The sequence below is a fragment of the Neophocaena asiaeorientalis genome, unplaced genomic scaffold (genome assembly GCF_003031525.2).
Source record: "Neophocaena asiaeorientalis asiaeorientalis breed wild unplaced genomic scaffold, Neophocaena_asiaeorientalis_V1.1 scaffold150, whole genome shotgun sequence".
Taxonomy (NCBI): domain Eukaryota; kingdom Metazoa; phylum Chordata; class Mammalia; order Artiodactyla; family Phocoenidae; genus Neophocaena; species Neophocaena asiaeorientalis.
The window spans coordinates 20,765,827-20,787,175 of record NW_020176571.1 but is presented as its reverse complement, the minus strand read 5'-3'; the positions used below and the strand labels follow the sequence as shown (position 1 = coordinate 20,787,175).

Here is a 21,349-nt window from a genome sequence, read left to right as displayed (position 1 = left end):
GGTGAACTGAAGTATTATACACAACATGTAGCGGTAAGAAAGGGAAAACACTAAAGACAAATAGTTTATTTAAATCTCTGGTATAATTTCATCTTGCTTTATGTGAAAAATGGGTGTGATAGTAGTACCAGATACTGTGAAGCTTTGTTGAGTTCCAATGCCAGATTAAAAGATATTCTTTTTTTTTTTGTGGTACACGGGCCTCTCACTGTTGTGGCCTCTCCCGTTGCGGAGCACAGGCTCCGGACGCGTAGGCTCAGCGGCCATGGCTCACGGGCCTAGCCACTCCGTGACATGCGGATCTTCCCGGACCGGGGCACGAACCCGTGTCCCCTGCATCGGCAGGCGGACTCTCAACCACTGCGCCACCAGGGAAGCCCCGATATTCTTATTTTTTCATTCAATGTGATATACATCTCATCAGTTCTAATACGCCATCAGTTGTATCACTGGAAAAAAAAAGAATGTTGCCAGTTGAGCTATGATAAACCGTTAATTTTAGAGTGACCTGTGATTCAGGAATGTTAAAATTTGGGGAAAATTTTAGAATTTTGTTAGAATCATTGAAATGTAATAGGAGATGTGCTAGTGCACTTTTTTGGGGGGGAGGGGACCCACTCATCTATGCTACCAATACCCACAGGAGAAAACAAGACTTTTCATACCTCAAAGATTTGATAAATACCTTTTTTACACATATTAATATCCAGAAGTATAAAAGTGATATATTACACACACTCACGCGCACACGCGCACACACACACACACACAGATAAAGAAGAGAGGGAGAGTCATCAACTTATTATTACCCAGTTTGGGAGTATGAAATTAGCAACCTATAGTTCACTGAAATTCTTTTTCCTGTATTCTTTAATTTATTAATTGAAAGTAGCTTGTTTCCCTCAAATCAAATTTTTTCAAGATTGTGTTTTCTTTTCAGTCTGAGAACGTTGTTTTGTTCCTTTCCAAAGCTAACTAGACAGGTGATTCACAAGCCTGTGAAAATGTTTATAATGCAGAAACCTCTCACCCCAGCACTACCAAGCAGCTCTACTTCCATATCAGCAAATGTGCTTTGCATGTTATTAGACATAAAGTGTTACTTCCTTAGTGCCCTGGATTCCAGTTACAGTTGAGGATGTGTAAAGTAGTGAAGTATCTGCCATGGTGTATGCCAGAGGGGATCAAAATGACTTTCAAAATAGTGTTCACGAGACTGTAATAAGCCTAGTCAAAGACTTTCTGCAAAAGCCTTCCTAAGGTAGGCATTTGACACTTTGTCTTTTAATCAACTCAGGCATCTTTAGGTTGGTTTGGATTGAGATCTTGTTTTCTTTGGGTAATAATTGTATTGGTGCTTTGAAATGTTGTCGAACATTTATGGAATTCCTAGATTCTACTAGTTCTAGTCTCACAGTTTTTCATTGTGGAATTCTTTGAAAGTTATGGTTAACATATAGAACACAGTTGGGAGGTATAAGAAGATACTTGCTTATATAACAGTAGGCAAAATATATCATCTCATGACAATTTGATTCAAGAAATCCTCAACATTAGACCTACATAATTTTTATTGTCACTAAAGAAAACACTAAAGGAAAACATGATTTTCATTTGATGAGGGGAAAATGAGATAAAATAGAATTAATTTTATCTTTTGTTATAAATTATGGCACACCCAAACATAATATTTTTAAAAGAAAATAGTAACTTTGTATCTTTTAAGGTGATACATTTACGTAATATTAAGAATTAACGTTGCTCAGTCAGATCCTTGCAGTGATGCACAGCGTCATGGTGGTTTCTGTGTTTGTTTTTCAGTAAAGTATGAACATCCTATTTCATTAGACATATGGTGACAGGGAAGAACTTAGACTAGACTTTCGGCATATTAGCGTATTCTCTTGCATTAGGCCATATCACAATCATTGATTAATATTTTACCTTCCAATTTTTCAGACTGAATGTTAGAATTGTTTACTTTTTCTTTTTGGTATTCTAACATTTTGCTTGTTGGATTCCAACATAACTTCCTTCTTTCAGCCATAAAACTATAGTTAATGAGTTTGTACACTAAAAACATTTAATATGCAAGTAACATTAAATATATCTCAAATATCTGCCCAAGTTGTAAGACATGATAGATACCATATATTGCAGTCCTTAAATAGGTGGCACTCAGTACAAATCTTTTTTGGTAGATAGTGATCTCTCATTCAGAATCATTGGTTTAGACATTCATTCAAAAGTATTTATTAAGTACTTAATGTGCCAGGTTTTGCACTAGGTGTTGGAGTTGTTTGCTGGGCAGCCAAAAAGGGGACAAAAAGCACAGTCCCTGTGCTTGTGGTGCCTATAATCTAGTAGAAGGAGATAGAAATCATTCAAACACTGATATAAAATAGCTATAAAACTAAAATACTTGGTGAATGAAGGGCAGGATATTATGAGAGGACTGAATGAGAACTAGCTTAGTAAGGTTAGAGGGAATGACTCTGATATGGTTGAGCTCAGACCTAAAGGTTGAGTAGGAGTTAACTAAGCAAAGCTGGGAGTACTTGGGGATGGGGGTACACAGAAAGCATGGCTGGCCAAAGGAAACCTCATCTGCTAATGCCTTGAGGAAGAGGAGACATGATGAGACACTGAAAGGCCTGTGTGGCGGGAGGAAGATATAGATTGATTCAGAGAACAAGGATGACAATGGTTCAAGATTTGTAGATGTTGGATCATGAGTCCTTACCTAAACCATGCTATGGGTTTGGGTCAGTGTTCAAAAGCCACAGAACATGATATGCAGGAAGCAACCATCATGATGCTTAAATATAATATTGAATTTATATGAAATAATATATACAACATCATTTAAAATTATGAAGCATACCAATACAATGAAGACCCATGAATCCCCCAGCCAACTGAAGAATAGCTTGTATCTACCTATGTGTTTTGGCCTCCCCTTCCAGAGGCAGAGGCAACTAGGACATCTCAGTTTTAATACCACACTACGTGTCTTCTAGGGCTTTTTTTTTCTCTCAAGATCATGTTTCTGAGATTCATCAAGGTTGTTGTGTGTTGCTGAGGCTCAAGTTTTTTATACTTACCAAAGATATTATTACCCTCTGGGAATATACTACAATTTACTGATCCGTTTTTCCTGTCAGTGGATATCTGGATTGATTCCAGTGTTTTGGTTTATTTTTTGCCTGTTTGTTTTGCTGTCAATGCTTATATAAATGTCTAGGATGTGGTACTATGTGTCTCCTGGAGCACATGTTTCCTTGGGAATGTAATTGCTGGGTGAGAACATGTTTTCTAAAGTGGTTGTACCAATTTTCATTCCTACAATTGGTCCACATCCCCTCCAGCACTTCGTTTTGTCAGACTTCTTAATTTTTGCCAATCTAGTGGGTGTAAGATGGTGGCTTATGGTAGTCTTTCTTTTTTTAATTATAGTTGATTTAAAATGTTGTGTTAGTTTCAGGTGTATAGCACAGTGATTCAGTTATATATATATTCTTTTTCAGTATAATCTTAATTAATACTCCCTAATTACTAATAAAAGGTAAGCATGTTTTCATGTTTATTGGCCATATGTGTTTCTTATAAGAAATGCCAGTTCAGTTCTCTTGTCTACTTTTCCACCAGATTTTTTTCTCATTGATTTGTAAGCATTTTATGTATTCATGTATATTCAGTTATAGTTCTCTGTTGTTTCACAACCCTCTGAATGACAGAGAATGAATTGGGGGGGGCACCAAGTGCATATGGGGAGCCTAGTTAGGAAGCACAGTATTTCCTAATGGACACTGTGTGATAATTTTATAAATGTTTTAAATATTTTTTCTTACATTTCTTATGTTAAAAACAAATATTAGGAAGAAATATTGCTCTTTTCTAAGAGAACATTGGACCTTTGGTCTTCCCACTTAACACTACTTTAAGAAAAGTTGATCTAAATTGGCTTCTGAAGAGTTTTGCTTTGTACACGCACTAGGGATGCTTGAAACTTATGCACGTGTATGTGTTATTTTTATGAAACCATAGCATACTGATCAAGTTGGCTTCAAAGTTATCTTCTACGAAATGAATGATGTTTTTCATTTGCCTTCTCTTAAAAATTTATAGGAAGTTGGAACTGGATATTTATGTCAGAACTTAAAAGCTGTGGGTGTCTTCATGGCACTGGACATTGTCATATCCTATATATGCCAGTTGCGCAAGTCTTTCTCAAATGAAGCTTCTTTTTTAAAACATTAAACAAAATATTACAATAGCTGTTTATTTAGTACTTATGGGCTAAGGACATAAAGCTTTCCATAAACAATTTCTTTTTCTTAAAATAGTCCTGCAGTGTGGATATTATTACACAAAGATGGGGAAACTGAGTCTGAGGGCAGCTAAGTAAAATTCTTGAGATCACAAAGCCAGTGGTAGAACTCAGATCAAACCAATTTTTTTTAAGTGGTGTCGCCAATTTACACTCATCAACAGTGTATGAAAATTTCCATTGCTCCATAATCCTTGCCAACATTTTGCACTGTGAATCCATTTTGTTTTTTAAAGGAGCAAGCCGCTTTTTAAAAAATTTTTTATTTATTTTATTTTTGGCTGCATTGGGTCTTCGTTGCTGTGCTTGGTCTCTAAAACATTATCATTTTCACCAAGTGCACAGCTTTCCAATGTTGAGCCCTTTCGTAAATCACATGATTATGTGTTAAACTGTGTGCAGATAGATATCATCTCATTTAATTCTCAAGAGCTTCCCTTGAAGTTGTGCTATGCAGAGCTCCTCTTCATTCCATTGACTCTGTAGATACTTCTATCTGAGGAAATTCTAAATATATTCTGAACTTATTAAAATTTGGCTTCATACTTCCTTTGTCAAAATATTTGCATTGATTGATAAGTAATGCAAGTGCTAGTTTTCTCCTTCCCTTTCAAGGATAATTTCTTTCTAGTATTTTTGGGAAAAGGGATTAGGTTTCTCTCTCTCTCTTTCTGTAAGGGGGTGGGTATTCTACCATGCTGTTCTCTTGATAACTCTTACAAGTCCTGTGCTCCTCTCACTGCCCCGTGGGCCAAGACCCTCTTGGTTGTAGGTGGTAGGTTCCCAGCTTGGAGCTCATGAACTACACTGAAACAGGAAGGTGAATATAGAAACAGGAAGGTGAATATAGGGCTGGAGTGTGCTGGTCTTACCTCTCTGTCTTTTTTTCTTTTTGTTTTGTTTTGTTTTTGTCTTGTTTTTTTTTGTTTGTTTCTTTGTACATCTTTAGCTTTACTAAGAATGTCAAATTGTTTTTCAAAGTAGCTGTACCAATTTGCCCAGCTATCAGTGTTCTGTTTGCTCACATCTTTGTAAAAGCTTGATGTTGAAAGAATTTAAAATTTTTTCCAGTTGTGTAGGTGAGAAATCTCTTACTGCAGTTTAAGTTTTCATTTCTCTAATTACTTGTGAGGTTGATTATCTATTTTCTTATGTTTATTGGCTACTTGGCTTTTCTCTTCCATGACGTGCCTGTTTGAGCCTTTTGCTCGTTTTCTTTTGGATGATGTATGCTTTTTTTCTAGTGTGCAGGAATTCCTTAAACACTATACACACACACACACATATATAATATCTTTTCCCAGTTTGTGGTTTTAATGATGTGTTTTAATTAATGGAAGCTCTCAATTTTACTGTAGTCTTTTATAGTTTGCAGTTTTAATTTATTGTTTAAAAAACCCTCCCCTACCCCTGTATCATAAATATACTCTCCTCCATAGACCTCTGAAAGTGTTACACTTTTGTCCTTCACATTTAAATCTTGAACCTACCTGGAATTGATTTTTGTGGATTGTGTGAGATACAGGTTGAATTTCAATACTTTATATATTGTTCCTTACCACTGTTACTCCATCTTGCAAAGTTGTACCTATGTATCAGTCTTTACCAAATGATTGTGGAAATATAAGAGGAATCACAGCACTTGAGGATCTAAAACAGATATCACTCTTCCCGTTGTCCAGGAGGGAAACTCTCCAATTGTACTTCACATTATTATTCAGATCAAGGTCAATTCTCTCATTTATTTCCATCTCCTCCCCTTCTTGCTTTGTCCTCTTATGTTCTCTGAGACCTCCCATAAGCTGAATCTTTTTTGCTCTATACCTCTCCATATCATCCTTCAGGTACACAAAGCCTGTGCAGAAGCTTTGAAATTAACCGTTTTTCAAACCATTGAAATTCCATTTTTCCTCGCCTTTGGTGTGAGTGTGCATGCCTGCATTGGCACCATATTGATTCCATTTTTCTCAGTAACAAGTAGTTTCTATACCGTGAACCAGCGGATTATGGGCTTAACTTTAGTGGTTGTATGCACTGCCATTTGAGTGTAATTTTATGAGGTAGTGGTTTATGATGTGTGAGTCAAGGAGTTTTGCTTCAATAGGGAAATGGTGTCTAAGGCTTATCTGCTTATCGTCTGATTAGTTACTCTTCTCTCGACTTTATGTTCTGGAGATGAGATGAAGACTGCTTACTCAGAAAGATCCATTTACAAGCAGAAAGATCCATTCTCCAGTACTATGGGTGAAGGGTTGCATAAGTTCTCAACCTCTGAATTTAAGCAGACCCTGTATTAAAATGGGTGAGGTGTATGATTTTGTTGAGTTTCACGTCAGTCCATATGCTTCCTGGAAACCCAATACTGAGAGGCTTTTATTAAACCCCAGAGAAGATAAATAGTTCCCTTTACTTCTCACTAGTTAGAGGGCACAAACTCATCCTCTAAGAAAAGCCTTCTCAGCAACCTTGTTTGTCTAGAGGCTGGGATATTTGATAAACCCAGAATGATGACTTTAAGTCACTCTTATCTCCAGTATCATCATCAAATGTTTTAAATATCATCATTTACTGTGTAAATGTTTAAAATTCACAAATGGAATCAAATGGTCTAGTGAGGATTATTTATGTTGAAAAACAGTGCCATATGTCCTCTACATATTTGAAAATTCTTTTAGCATATGCTTGCTTTTTGCACCCCCTTTCCTAGTTCCTGACACATGGTAGAAATATAATGTCTTTACACTGAATTAGAAAAAGGGAAGAAAGGAGATGGCAGTAGATTGCCATTGTGGCGTATGAATAATTGGTTTAAATTTTTTCCACATTCTTTTTTTTTTGTAACCTCCTTTACAAAAAAAGAATTTCAGAATTCTTTTCAGAGTTATTGAAACATCTGTATGTTTTTCAAAATTATCATGATTGTGTCATTGGATTGATGAAGAGCATCTTGTGAATGTATATAATAACTACTCCTATTGAAGTTTATGTTTCTTATCTTAAGAAAGTGGGGAAAATCATCAGGGGAAAGAATTGGCTTACATTCCTTGGAGTCAGTGACCAAGAAATACAAACCATTAGCCAGTTGGATTATAGGAGATTGGCCACATTTCCTCAAAGGAGTTCCTTAAAGATGGAGTTGATTATAATGACGGATCTAATGTAATTCCACTAGGATACAGCTGTTGCAATAATTTATTTGAAATTAGATACACACCTTTTTAACCCCTGGGAATTCAAATGAGGAAAAATATCTAATCAGACAGGCTATCATTAATGAAAAGGTTAGGGGAACGCCAGTTAGACTCATACCAAGTTTAATGTTAAAATAAGATTGTGTGGAGACTACAGATACATACAATCACCTCCTTACAGATCTTATCCAAGCTGATTAGCAGCTAATTGTTAGTCTTGGAGGGAAAACCCTAAATTAAGTATCTTCAGTTTGCACTGTTCATTACCTTTTGAATTTCTAGTTGAGGACTTAGTTTTCTAAGATTCTGGTTGTGGTGACACATTTTGATGATGTCTTGATATTGCACACGGTGGAAAAAATATTACTTTAGTGTATGATACTTCCAAGGGAACAGGAACAGAGGTAGAATCAGTACCTCAGACATCATCCTTGAACTCTTCACTCGTAATGCTATTAACTCCCGTTAAGGCAAACAGGACTGTGCTTCTTTGAAAATCAAAGAAAACCTTTAGTCCTTTCTAAGACTAATACAGTTTTGTTATCCTTTCTATCCATGAAAGGCAATCATTTCTGACTTCTTAATTTTCTGTTAATTAATTAGTTAATTTATTTATTTTTCGCTGCATTGGGTCTTCGTTGCTGTGTGCAGGCTTTCTCTAGTTGTGGCGAGCAGTAGCTTTCCTTGTTGCGGAACACAGGCTCTAGGCATGTGGGCTTCAGTAGTTGTGGCACGTGGGCTTAGTAGTTGTGGCTCACGGGCTCTAGAGAGCAGGCTCAGTAGTTATGGCACATGGGCTTAGTTGCTCCGTGGCATGTGGGATATTCCCATTCCAGGGCTCGAACCCGTGTCCCCTGCATTGGCAGGCAGATTCTTAACCACTGCACCACCAGGGAAGTCCTGAGCTTCTTAATTTTTGATCCATCGGAGTTGATGCAACAGGAAATGGCCAGGAAAAACCCATCATCTAGGATTTTCACAAACTGTCAGTGTGACTTCTCTTTTTATGGAGATGTTTTGTTGTAATTTCAGAAGGTGGTTGTTAGTTATGTTGGCTACATTACATTTAGTACATCTGGGATGTGTTCACATGAAGACATTGGCTAAAAGCTGTGTCTTGTGGCCTGGAATTGACTCTGATATTGAAAAGACTGGGAAGGACATTCCTTGCTACTTGGCCTAATCTAACAAAGACACCTTCTTGGGAAGCCCAGTCAGAAATTCATTTTGGAATTGAAGAACGAGTACAGAAGTTGAACTTCTCAATTGTTGTAGAATTCTTTTCAAAATACGTTTTTAGTTCTTTCCCAAATTTCTGCCATGGCAATTATAGCTCTGAGACTATTATTTATAACCCTGGCACCAGAATTTCTGACCATGGCTCTACAATTACTTTTATTTGAGTTAAAGGAATTTGTGTAAATGACTTGCCTCTGAGCTGTCACCGCTGTAAGGCCAAGACACGTTTGGACGTAACACTTGCCTCCCATGCCTCAAGGCAGAACTCAGTATTTGACAACAGGAATCAGTTCTGCTAAACTAGTGATGTGGCAATATCTAAAGTTTTCCAATCTTAAATGAGGACGATTAAGACAAACAGAACAGAATCCTGCTCCATCTCTGTGTATTCTTCATTCATGTTTAGCACCAAAGTTTGCCTTTTTTGAAAACTATGGAGTTTGAACCAATGTAGAATTTTTTCCACCTAGTTGAAGTTGGAAGGTCCATTGTGAGCCCCGGGTCCATTAGCTCACAAGTATATAATTCCAAGGACTGATTAAAATAGTGGATAACTAAAGATTTTCAAGTAGTTTATCATTTATTATTTTTGCCATTTTCTTAGTATGTGGGACGGTTTGGTATAAAGTGAGAAAGTATGTACAAAATCACCTTGTCAACTGTAAACTGTTCTGTGATCTGAATAATATTAATACTAGCAACAACAGCATCAATTATACACAACTTATATAGCATTTACTATGTGCTGTTCTAAGTACTTTACATATTTTCCCCTATTTAATCATCACTGAAGCCCTCTGAGAGTAAGTGTCATGATCATTCAGTTTGACAATTATGGGACTGGACACAGGGTAGTGAAGTAACTTAAGATATTCCAGTTAGTATGTGGCATAGGGGGGATTGAAATGCTGGCAGTGTGGCTCCAGAGTTGAGAACAGAGATATGGGGAGCCCCCGTCTCCTTTCGGTGGCATTCTGAATGTCATATAGTTAGAAAATATTTGCTTCTAACTAGGCCGGAAGTAGCTAAGAAGAGTGTTGCTCATTTGATTTAGTTGTTTATGAATCTGATAAGCACCTGTGGTTTCATCTGCCTGAAAAGAATTTAGCAATGATGCCAAGTACGGTGCTCATTTTAATGTGATATGGAACACTTCCACTGTCTGATTGGTTTTGAACAGCTTTATTCTTCTAGTAGTATAAAGAGCATTTTTTAAAACAGAGGGTAAAATGTAGCTTTCTATAATATTTATCCTTTAAACTATTGCTTTTCTATCTCTTGGTTGAGTTTCTGGATTAATGTGGTTAAAAGGCTCTTACAGAGAATAAAAAGGGAGCTCATTCACATGGACCTGGGGTTCCACTCACAACAGGTTCTCTTCCAGACAGTGACACTGACTTGTACCATTTCAAGAAAAACAGTCCTGTGTTTTCACGTTTGGCAGTTTTACTTATTACAGCTGGGCCGACTGTATGTTACCAGGTTAGAGTGAGAAGCAATCCATTCATGTGTAGAGGTGAGAACTGTGATTAGTGCAGCAAACTGAGGTGCCCTTTAAAGAAATTAAGTACTTCAGTCAATGTGTTCTCATGTCTTTCTCCCCAACATACAACCTCAGCCTTATAATTGATGGGTCTAAAAAGGTCTCTTGTAGCATCTCCTTCTGCTGTAATGAGATACACAGTAAAAGCCCATTTGATTCCAAAGAAATGTCTTATTTTGTTTTTCCTCCCCTGTTGGAAGGATGCTTCTTTGGCCAGATGAAGTTAATTTACTCTAAAGGCCTTTCTTTTAAAAGAAAAAAAGAAATTTTCATTTCTTACGTCTTCTCTAAGTGCCCCACTTTGGTTTGACAGGGGCGAGTTGAGTTCTCTTCACTGGTAGAATAAGCTCTTAACACCTCAGTATCTCTTCGAAGACTGATCATCACCTTTACTCACAACACCCCACATGAAAAAGTCTTAGAGGAAGAAAACATGAAATAGGGGACAATAATAAATGTCTGTGTTCTAAAAAATTTAAGTGTCAATAAATGAAAGTTGCTATAAGGCTCTGGGCGCCTGTTGAGATTCTTGGCACTGTGACATTTAGGACATACATATTTGTTCCACACTGTGCACGAGACAGCTTTGCTGGGATGATCTTCTGGGTTAGCAGGGGAGGTTTGCCATGTAAAGCCTCTTCCAAATCAGCTGTTTGCCCTTAAGCGCTTCCGTAGGGCTTAGTATACATCTCTATTATGGAACCGATGGTATTGCAAATTCTTTGAGGAGAGGGTTATATCTTATTCACCTAAGATAGTGCCTAAAACACACTTGGTACCTAACGAACATTGGTAGAATGGAGGGGAGATAGGACATGTCCATAAACAAGAAGAAGAAGAGCTTTTCAGACAGAGAATATGATGTGAACAAAGAGAAAGACTTAGAAAACTGTGGTCGAGGAATCATCACATAGTTCAGTTTGGTTATAATATAATGTGTGAAGACACTTTTGGAAGTAACTGTTGAAAGAGTAGAGTAGGCGGGATTTCACAAATCATTGTCAAGTTGGGGGTGGTGGCTAATAGATGATCCCTTAAGTTTGGAGCCTAAAAGACCAGAACGATGTGATCTCCTTGAAATAAATTGAATTTCTTCAGTTTGAGAGGAAAACCGATTTAAGAGAGAAGGAATATTCCCTTCTGAAAAGTTGAGTTTGCGGTGCCACCAGAATCTCCGGATGTAGATAAGGAAATGTAAGTGGAAACAGGATGAGAGGCTCAGGAAAACAAGGTCAAAGCTGAAGGAAACACACTTGGCAGTGAGACCTGCACAGGTGATTGTGCAAGCAAGGGTCAGATGAAGTTGCTGATGGGGAGAAGGAAGCTGAGGGGAGAAGAGCTGAGGACAAAACGTGAAACAAGGCTGGAGAAACAAGGACAACCAAAGCATGAGAGAGAGAAGGAGCAATGAAAGCCACCTGTCTCAGCATAAAAGGCGAGCATGTTGGGGAGGGAGCGTGCAATGCAGCACGGGGAAGTGGCTGGGTTTTGCCATCAAGAGTTGAGTTCAGGTCTTACTCTGTCACCTGTTAGCTGCACAATCTGTAACCAATTACATAAGCTCTTGGGCCACAATTTCCTTACCTTGGCAGTTGTGGTGTTAATTTAAATAGTTTAAACATACAGCCTTTAAATAATACTTTAAAAATTACTCTCGTCTCTTAAAATAATAACCAGTGAACTGGAAGATTTAGAGTTGTCTATATTTCTTATGTACATGCAAGCAACTATATTGCAAAATATATCATTTAAAAAATATCTTGTAATCCATACAAAATTGAAGATTTAGGAATTTTTGAATTACATGTTTGATACACTGTCTTTTGCCCACTGTCTTCAGAATAGAGCACTTGGAGTTTAAATATAATTCTCTTTGTCTGATCAAGCTTAATTTTTTGAGCACCTGCTGTATACCCAGCACTTTTCTAGCTCTTTTTACTGAGCCCCTCTAACTAAGGCTTTCTCTTTCCAATTCTTAGGGTATTTATTAATCTGTGTTTTCTTTAGCCACCATAAATATTCTTACCAACACTTTTGAAACAATTTAAAACGTATAGTGTTTGTGATTTTCCTAGTATAGTCCATTGAAAATACCTTATTTTATTCTTTATTTCTGGGAGAAGCAAAACTATTGTTATCTTCTTGGGAAACATTTGCAAATTTTTGCCTCAGAAAATATTATGCAGTATAAAGTTACTTTTTCCATGTCTCAAATCATTGATAAAATGCATTTTAAGTGGCACTTTAATGTATTGATATTTTTTCTTTTGCTAGAAAAAGAAACAATAACTTACACTTTTCTAATCCTTTTTATTAGGGTACTACATTAAGAAAAATACTCCTGAATCGGTACTTTAGAGGCAATTATGGTGTCTGTATGAACGGACACCTCTCTGGAGCCTACTGCAAATCTGCACAAGGAGGAGGCAAGACATCATTTTTTCCTCATTTTCGGATTTTTAGAGCGTGTCTGCATGCAGTGCTACTCTAGTATTTTACTTAACATAGCACAAATATAAAAATCATTTAAAGAGCACTATTATCAGCCACAGCAAAAATAAGAAGATCCTGCCATTTGCGCCAACTAGGATGGACCTCAAGGGCGTTATGCTAAAGTGAACTAAGTCAGACAAAGACAGGCTATCTTTGCTGTCGCTTACATATGTAATCTAAAAACACCAAACTCCCAGACACAGGCATCAGATTTGTGCTTGCCCGAGGCAGGGGGTGGGGAGTAGGGGAATCAAGGGAAAGGGGTCACAAGGAACAAACTTCCAGCTCTAAAATAAATAAATCCAGGAGATGTAATATACAACACGATGACTATAGCTAACAATACTGTACTGCATATTTGAAAGTTGCCAAGAGAATAGATCCTAAAAGTTTTCATCACAAGGAAAATAAATTAACTTTATGAGATGATGAATTTAATTAATCTTATTGTTGTGATCATTTTGCAATATATCATATATCAAAGCATTATGTTGTACACCTTAAACGTACACAATGTTATGTATCATTGACATACGATGTTATATCTCAATAAAACTGGAAAAATAAATTTTAAAAGCACTATTAAAAACCTTTGCACAGGGGCTTCCCTGGTGGCGCAGTGGTTGAGAGTCCGCCTGCCAATGCAGGGGACGCGGGTTCGTGCCCCGGTCCAGGAAGATCCCACGTGCCGTGGAGCGGCTAGGCCCGTGAGCCATGGCCGCTGAGCCTGCGCGTCCGGAGCCTGTGCTCCACAACGGGAGAGGCCACAACAGTGAGAGGCCCAAAAACCTTTGCACAATTTTGGGTTCATAAAACAATGGATTTGAACATTTGAATTAATTTTGCCTTCTGACAAAGGTTTATTTATTTGTTTTTCCTAATCACAGGAAGCTTTTCTGGACAAGATTCAGATAAGATGGGGATATCCATGTCAGATATTCAGTGTCTACTGGATAAAGAAGGTGCATCTGAACTTGTCATCGATGTTATAATGAGCACCAAAAATGACAGAATTTTTTCGGAAGGCATTTTATTTGGCATTGCCTTGCTTGAAGGAGGAAATACACAAACTCAGGTACTTGCTTACCATCATGACCATTTGTTACATTTTGTTATTCTGTATTTCTTATTTACTTGTTATAGATACCCAGGGAAAGTAATGTTTTTTCATTAAGCTTCTCACGACTGTTCCCCCACCCAAAAACAACCACATTTTCCTTATATATTTATTTGATTTGCTGTAGTAACTACAGAGCTCCACAAATTATTCGGTGAAGCAGAGCCCTCCTTAGCAGCATCATTTCTAACATGATACCAGAAATTCTGGTTTGCTTAGGGAAATTTTAGGCTTACTTTCAGCAAATCAGGACAACATTTTGACTCATCAAAGAATTAAATGTAGAAGAAAAAGAATTAAGTGCATTAATTAAATGAGGTAATATATATAAACTCCTCGCCCAGTATTTGGCATTAAAACAAGTTCCCATAACATTCCCCACCCATCTCAGATACTTTTTCAGAAGCTCAGAACTCTACCTTTCCCTTTTGCCCCAAATCTCTCAGTGCTCGTTACCCTGTTGCCTCTCCCTGCATTCACTGGTGTGGGGAGAGAAGAACCATGTCTTCTTTCTTCATTCTTGCTCATCCACCTCAGGAGGGGTGCTCACTTGCATGCAGGATCAGACCACTGCTTCTAGAAGGCATGTGTTTCACTTTGAAATTCCTGCCAAGTTGTGTCTGGACTCCCCCCACTTAAAGGCAGAGCTCGCTCACTGTGTGATCCCTGGAGCTGGGAAGTGTTCCCAGGGAACAGGCATCATCCTCCCAGCCCTGCTGCTCACTGATCTGATATTTCTAGGTTTGCCTTGGTCAGGAAGGAAACGACGCTTACAACTAATCGGAAAATCCAGAATCCATTTTCCCTCTTCATGGCAAGTAGAAGCCACATCTAATTAAACGCTAAAAAAAAAAAAAAAATCATGTTACCTCTGAAGATATCTCTTCAAAACACACGTTATTCTCCTGCTTAAAATCAGTCACTTTCCCTGTAAAGGCAAACTCTACCGTAGTCCATAAGATCCTTCGTGATCTAATCTCTTCAAGTTTTCCATCTTTCCTTTCTTGTTCCATCTCTCCCCTCCCCCGTCCTCTCTCTTGTGCACCAGCTATACTAAGCTCTTGTAGTTCCTTAGATGTGTTGTGCCGTTTCTCATGTCACTTTCTCCTCTTCAAGGACTCAACCCATGAACTTCTTTTGGAAGCCTTTTCTGATCCTATGTCCCACTGGGCAGAATTGTCCACTAGGTACTGTATGCTTCTGCTCTATCCTGCAGGAGTTCATCAGGCCATGATTCCTTAGAGGTTGAGACCACATGTTTTCCATCTTTGCATCCCTTGTGTCTGGCACCATGGCTGGCCCAGCCTAGGGATTCAATAAATGTTCAGGAGTGAATGACTCTATGAATGAGTGGTCTGAATCAAATTCTACCTCATTCACAAAGTCTTCCCTGTCTGGTTGGGGCCTTTGGGACCAGTCCTTTATCTGAGCTCCCACAGCATTTGTTTCTTTGATGCTCACTTGGCACTTTGCCTGTGCAGCTTTGTTTGGTTGTTATTTATATGACATCCTGTCTCTCCAGTTAAATGTCATCTTCTTTAAAGTAGGGGATCATGTCTTGTTCTTTATATCTATGGTGCTTTATAGCCATTCAACGAATATTTGTTGATGTGGATAGCATTCAATGATTTTTGTATAAGAAAACCTTCTTTTAAGATGGGTTATGACAGTCTCATTTACCAGCCTTACCCTATTCGTGTTTCTCACTTATCTACATCATTGTGTAACCCAGATGTCAACTGTGTGCTCCCGGCCCTAAGAGGTCTAGTTGAGGTCAACTTGAATCCTTGCCCTCACCAAGACTTCTGCCAAAATCCAGGAGGGGTTACATTCTCATAGTCTTGCTGGCCACTAATGTCTTGCTTTCTTCTTAGTTCATGGGCTGTCTTGGCACTTGGCAGCTTCTGTAGTACTGAGGTAGGAATCTGATCCTCTTCCTCAATTTCTATCCTCCTAGCTACATAGATCAATTTATATGTTTAATATACTTTATTAGAGAATGGTTGAGGGGGAGGATAGAGGAGGTGGTTAGATTACAATTTCGAATTGCATGCTAATAATAGCAACAATGAAAATAATACCTCCACCAAGTGCTATTCTTGGTGCTTTCTGTGTAATAACTTGGTTAATCCTCACAAACAACCTGTGCAGGAACTTGTGTCCTATCTCATCTTAACAAAGAAGAATCTGAGATATACCTAAACTCACATAGCTAGTTAGAGATCAAGCTAGGATTGGAACCCATGCAGACTGGCTCCAGAGTCTGTGCTGTTAACCACTACATCTCCTTTCGAAAATATCCTTCTACCGCCTCACTCCTAGGAAGTTTCACTGGCTGATCACCCTGAGTCACACCCTGGTCTTACTTCATCTCTCTGGTTCCTCACTTCATTTCTCTTCTCTGTCCTCTCATTTCTAGACTCTAGTCTAGTCTAGTCTTCTTGGGGGAACGTCCTTCCTCTGTCACATAGATCTGTTTATCTATCACCCGTGGCTCCACCTTAGAGTTTCCTCTTATACTCTGAAGCTCATGGAGGTGCTTCCCCAGTCAAAGCCCACCTCTTTTGTGAGGTAAATCGTTATGCTACCTGTTGAGATTATATACACATATAAAAAGCATACTGTTTATCTTTATTAAAATCATACTGTTCAGCTTTATAGAGCCCTGGTTTTTAAAAGTCTGTGTAAATCATCTGATATTTTGAGCTTAAGGGGTCATTTTATAAATTTAGTGATTTAGAGTCAGAGAATCTGGATTTAAATCCTAGCTCTACCCACTTACTACTTATATAATATTGGGCAAGTTGTTTACATTCACCAAACCATATTTTATTGATCTACAAAATGGAAATAAGAATACCGTGTTCATCACACAGTTGCACTGAAAGAATCAATGAGATAATATGTGTCAAGGAACAACATAAATTATAAAACTTTGTTTTAATAGAACCACAAAGTTCTATAACTTCCTCATTAATATATAGGAATCCCTCTCTACCTTCTAACCCCATTATATTGAAAATATTAGGGTTCAAGCATCAGCTTAATTTATGAGACCACAGAGGTCTCTGAATGCTGAATTTATCCTTTGAATTAACAGAACCAGCTTGACTGTTTCACTGTGGTTGCTATGGTTACTGTGGCTTTTGGGCCTGCTTTCTTGAGTTGCTGCTAGCCCTCTGCTTAGAGCTTCCCCCTTGTAGGTATGAAGCCAACTTGTAAGACTTCATGAAACATTTGGAGAATATGCATCGCCCACATCACAAATTGCAGGACAGGCATCCATTTCAAGCCCTGATGTCATTAGAGTCTCACCTTAAGTTCCAGGACCTGTGAGTCATGGTTTCAGGCATTCTTTCAGGAAAGCATATCTGCAGGAGCCAAACTCCCCAAAATTGACTGTTTAGATATATTGGATTATGGTCAATTCTAGTTGATCTGGAAGTCATTATTTCTTCAGATGTTTTCTTCCCGTTGTCTCTCATCAAGGTTATATAACTCTTTTTTATCAGCACAATTCCTGGAATTATTATCTTTATTAATTTTTTTTTACTTTCTCTTGTTTGTGTTGCATCTATTCCAAGGTTTTAGTCTTAATAACTTACAATTTCCCCACCCAGTGTGAATCCTGACTTCTCTGGAGTGTACCACCTTTCCCATCTCCTACCTCTTTGGTTACTTCCTAAAGTCATTAAGCAGACCATGATTAGGGCAGATATTCTCAAGTTTCAGTATTTCCACCTCTCCGTGAGATATGTTTTATCATACTTCGGGTGTTGAATCCTTTCTACATCATTATTTACTCTAAAGCAGAATTCACTTTATACATTTTATGGTGGGCTTGCCCTAGACCCCATGCAAAGCAACGTATCTAATAAAGTACCAGAAGAATTTAGTGCCTACTTATCAGTGGGTTCCTGTGAGTGAGGCTGCCATGGTAACACATTCTAAATTAAATGTACTATAATTTAGACAAAGAGAAAAATAACTCTTTATAGACTCACATTTACCATCAGATTAGTGGTTGTTTTCCATGCTAGATTACAAAGTCACAAGGGCAGAGACTGTAGTTGTTTCCCCTGTTTGTTCTATCCCTTCATAGCATGGGACCCGGTACATAGTAGGCCCTCAGTAAATATGTGTTGAATCAAAACATGACTTCATAATAATATAAAAATCAAAGCGCTCTTTGCATACCCCTTCTTACAGTACCTTTGTAAAATTTTAAAACAAATAATCAGTAAAGATGAATTCAATAACATGAAATTATGTTGGATTTTAGTGGAAAGTGCTAAGCAAATACAAGCTATTATTAGGACACAGTAAGTAGTACAGGAGACTAGCAAAGCTGTCAGTTTATGAAATAATCATGGGCAGCACATTAAATATAGACTTTTATCCATAATGCTTATGTTTATTTCAAACATAAAAACATTATTTTCTCCCCTTGGGTATAGATGTCTTAAAATATGTTTTCTTGCAGTATTCCTTCTACCAGCAGTTGCATGAACAAAAAAAGTCAGAAAAATTCTTCAAAGTTCTCTATGACCGAATGAAGGCTGCTCAGAAAGAGATAAGATCAACAGTGACAGTTAATACCATAGACTTAGGTAACAAAAAAAGGGATGATGACAACGAATTAATGACATCTGGCCCACGCATGAGAGGTAAAGAAATAGTTGAGTATTGGGGAGAATAGAGTGAGAGAAAAGAGGGGTAACACAGTTTTTAGATCTCTCTTATGTTTTTTATCTCACTTGTCTTAGTCTAATTATTCCAGCTGTGACTCTGTTTATGGAACTCCATCCTTGAATTTTTGTGGTCATGGGGTTGACCTTGAAAGAGCTCTGTAGGGCCAGGCTCAAGCAAGGAGTTATCAGTGCAAAGCAACAAGTGACATGAAAATGTTTGATTTCAGTGTGAAATTTATGGTTAAGAACAACTGCCCAAACCTTCTGAATGTTCATGAAATTTAAACTGTAAGAACAGGAATTACAGCAATAAACCCTATGAAAGATTTTTGATATTTGGAATAATGAAGTCATCAGTGTAGTAAATACAAATCGTCTAAATATTAACATTTTTGAAGTTTGCCCTATTTTCCCACCTTCTCGTATTCAGGAACTCTGACATTTTATATTTATCACAAAGACAGGAGCCCTTCTAAAATTGGCTAAGCATTAAGATCTTTTTTTTAATATCCCAGTGCAAAGTTAATTTTTTAGTTGCTACCTCTTGGATTCTTTTTGGGAAATTCTTGCACCTCTTGTCAGGTGATTTTAAATTCAATTGTTAGAGAATTTGGATAACTGTCTTTTTTTTAATTAGCAAAAGGAAGTTAATTCATAAATATAAGAATACTGCTTTATTTTCAGTGCGAGATTCATCATTACATTTAAAAGAGGGAATGAAAGGGCAATTAACAGAAGCTTCTTCGGCAACATCCAAAGCATACTGTGCGTACAGAAGAGAAATGGATCCAGAAATAGACATCATTTGCACAGGATCAGAAGCTGGAAACGCTGAGGAAAAGTCCGCGGAGGAAGTAACAATGAGTCCTGCCATTGCCATCATGCAGCCAATTTTGAGATTTCTTCAGTTACTCTGTGAGAATCACAACCGGGAACTGCAGGTATTTGTTCTATTTTGTGTGAAAGCCGAGCATACAGCCTATGATTATAGGTAATTAAATTCAAATAAAACTAACAAGTAGTTTTGGAGAGAGTTTGGGAGAAACAATAAAAACAATAGTGCTCTTCTGAAATGGAAGAAACTTTGGTATCTAAGTGAAGAAGAGTGAGAGGAAAATTCCTTTATGCATGAAAAAAAATCAGGCTCCTATGGTATCATTCTTTGCATTTTCAACTCACATCTCTTTAGCCTCAGTGGGTATCCTCTAACCTTAGGACTCCGGGATTTGTTAAGTAAGGTCCCATTTGCCTCATCAGTACGTTTCATGGTTTTATAAGACTGTGGAGGCTTTCATCGTTCCCAACTCAGTTCATATTTCTTGAGTGTGGATACAGAGTATCTTTGTATGTCTTCATTAGAAACAGAGTTAATATAGAAGAGGATTTTTTTTTTTGGCTTTTGAAGTATAGTTGATTTACAGTATAGTTTTAGTTTCAGGAGTACAGTAAAGTGATTCATATATATATACATATATTTCCTTTTTAAAATTCTTTTCCATCATACCTTATTATGAGATATGGAATAGTTCCCTGTGCTATAGAGTAAATCCCTATTATTTATCTACTTTATATATGGTAGTGTGAATCTGTTAATCCCATACTCCTAATTTTTCCCTCCTCCTTCCCCCTTCCCCTTTGGTAACCATAGGTTTGTTTTCTGTCTGTTTCTGTTTTGTAAATAAGTTTATTTGTACTATTTTTTTAGATTCCACATATAAGTGGTATCTCTCTAGATAAATCCATGTTGCTGCAAATAGCATTGTTTCAATCTTTTTTTATGGCTGAGTAATATTCCAGTGTGTGTGTGTGTGTGTGTGTTACATCTTCTTTATCCATGTGTCTGTTGATGGACACTTCGGTCGCTTCCATGTCTTGGCTATTGTAAGTAATGCTGCTGTGAATATAGGGGTAAGTGTATCTTTTTGAATTAGAGTTTTTGTCTTTTCTGGGTATATGCCAAGGAGTGGGATTGCTGGATCATATGGTAACTATATGTTTATTTTTTAAGGACCATCCACACTTTTCTATAGTGGCTGCACCAATTTACATTCCCACCAATAGTGTAGGAGGGTTCCCTTTTCTTCACACCCTCTCCAGCATTTATTTATTGTAGACTTTTTGATGATAGCCATTCTGACTGGTGTGAGGTAGTTTGGATTTGAATTTCTCTAATAATTAGCAGTGTTGAGCATCTTTTCATATGCTTGTTGGCCATCTGTATGTCTTCTTTGGAGAAATGTCTCTTTAGGTCTTCTGCCCATTTTTCAACTGAGTTGTTTGCTTTTTTGATAGTGAGTTGTATGAGCTGTTTATATATTTTGGAAATTAATCTCTTGTCGGTTGCATCATTTGCAAATATTTTCTCCCAGTCTGTAGGTTGTCTTTTCGTTTTGTTGATGGTTTCCTTTGCTGTGCAAAAGCTTATAAGTTTTATTAGATCACATTTGTTTATTTTTGCTTTTATTTCTTTTACCTAGGAAGACTGACCTAAGAAAATATTGCTACAATTTATGTCAGAGAATATTTTCCCTATGTTCTCTTCTAGGAGTTTTATGGTATTATGTCTTATATTTAAGTCTCTAAGCCATTTTGAATTGATTTTTGTGTATGGTGTGAGGGAGCGTTCTAACTTCATTGATTTACTTGGGGAAGAGGATTTTTTACAGCAGTGAAGGTTGATACCTTTGTAAATTAATATGATCCTGGCCTTACATCTTTGGTACATTTTTTGTTGTCAAATAGATG

At 37.5% G+C, this 21,349-nt stretch overlaps 1 protein-coding gene across 3 annotated transcripts in view; it reads left to right on the top strand.

Annotated features, from left to right (window-relative positions):
• Positions 1-21,349, top strand: part of ITPR2 (inositol 1,4,5-trisphosphate receptor type 2) — a 520,017-nt gene that overhangs the window by 337,725 nt on the left and 160,943 nt on the right. For all 3 annotated transcript variants that reach the window (XR_003001564.1, XM_024733221.1, XM_024733219.1), the window contains exons 38-41: positions 12,621-12,729; positions 13,684-13,871; positions 18,397-18,580; positions 19,289-19,545. Coding sequence is in view for 2 of the 3 variants with exons in the window: in XM_024733221.1 (XP_024588989.1) it covers positions 12,621-12,729; positions 13,684-13,871; positions 18,397-18,580; positions 19,289-19,545 (738 nt within the window). In the remaining variant the exon portion in view is untranslated. The remainder of the gene's footprint in view (positions 1-12,620; positions 12,730-13,683; positions 13,872-18,396; positions 18,581-19,288; positions 19,546-21,349) is intronic.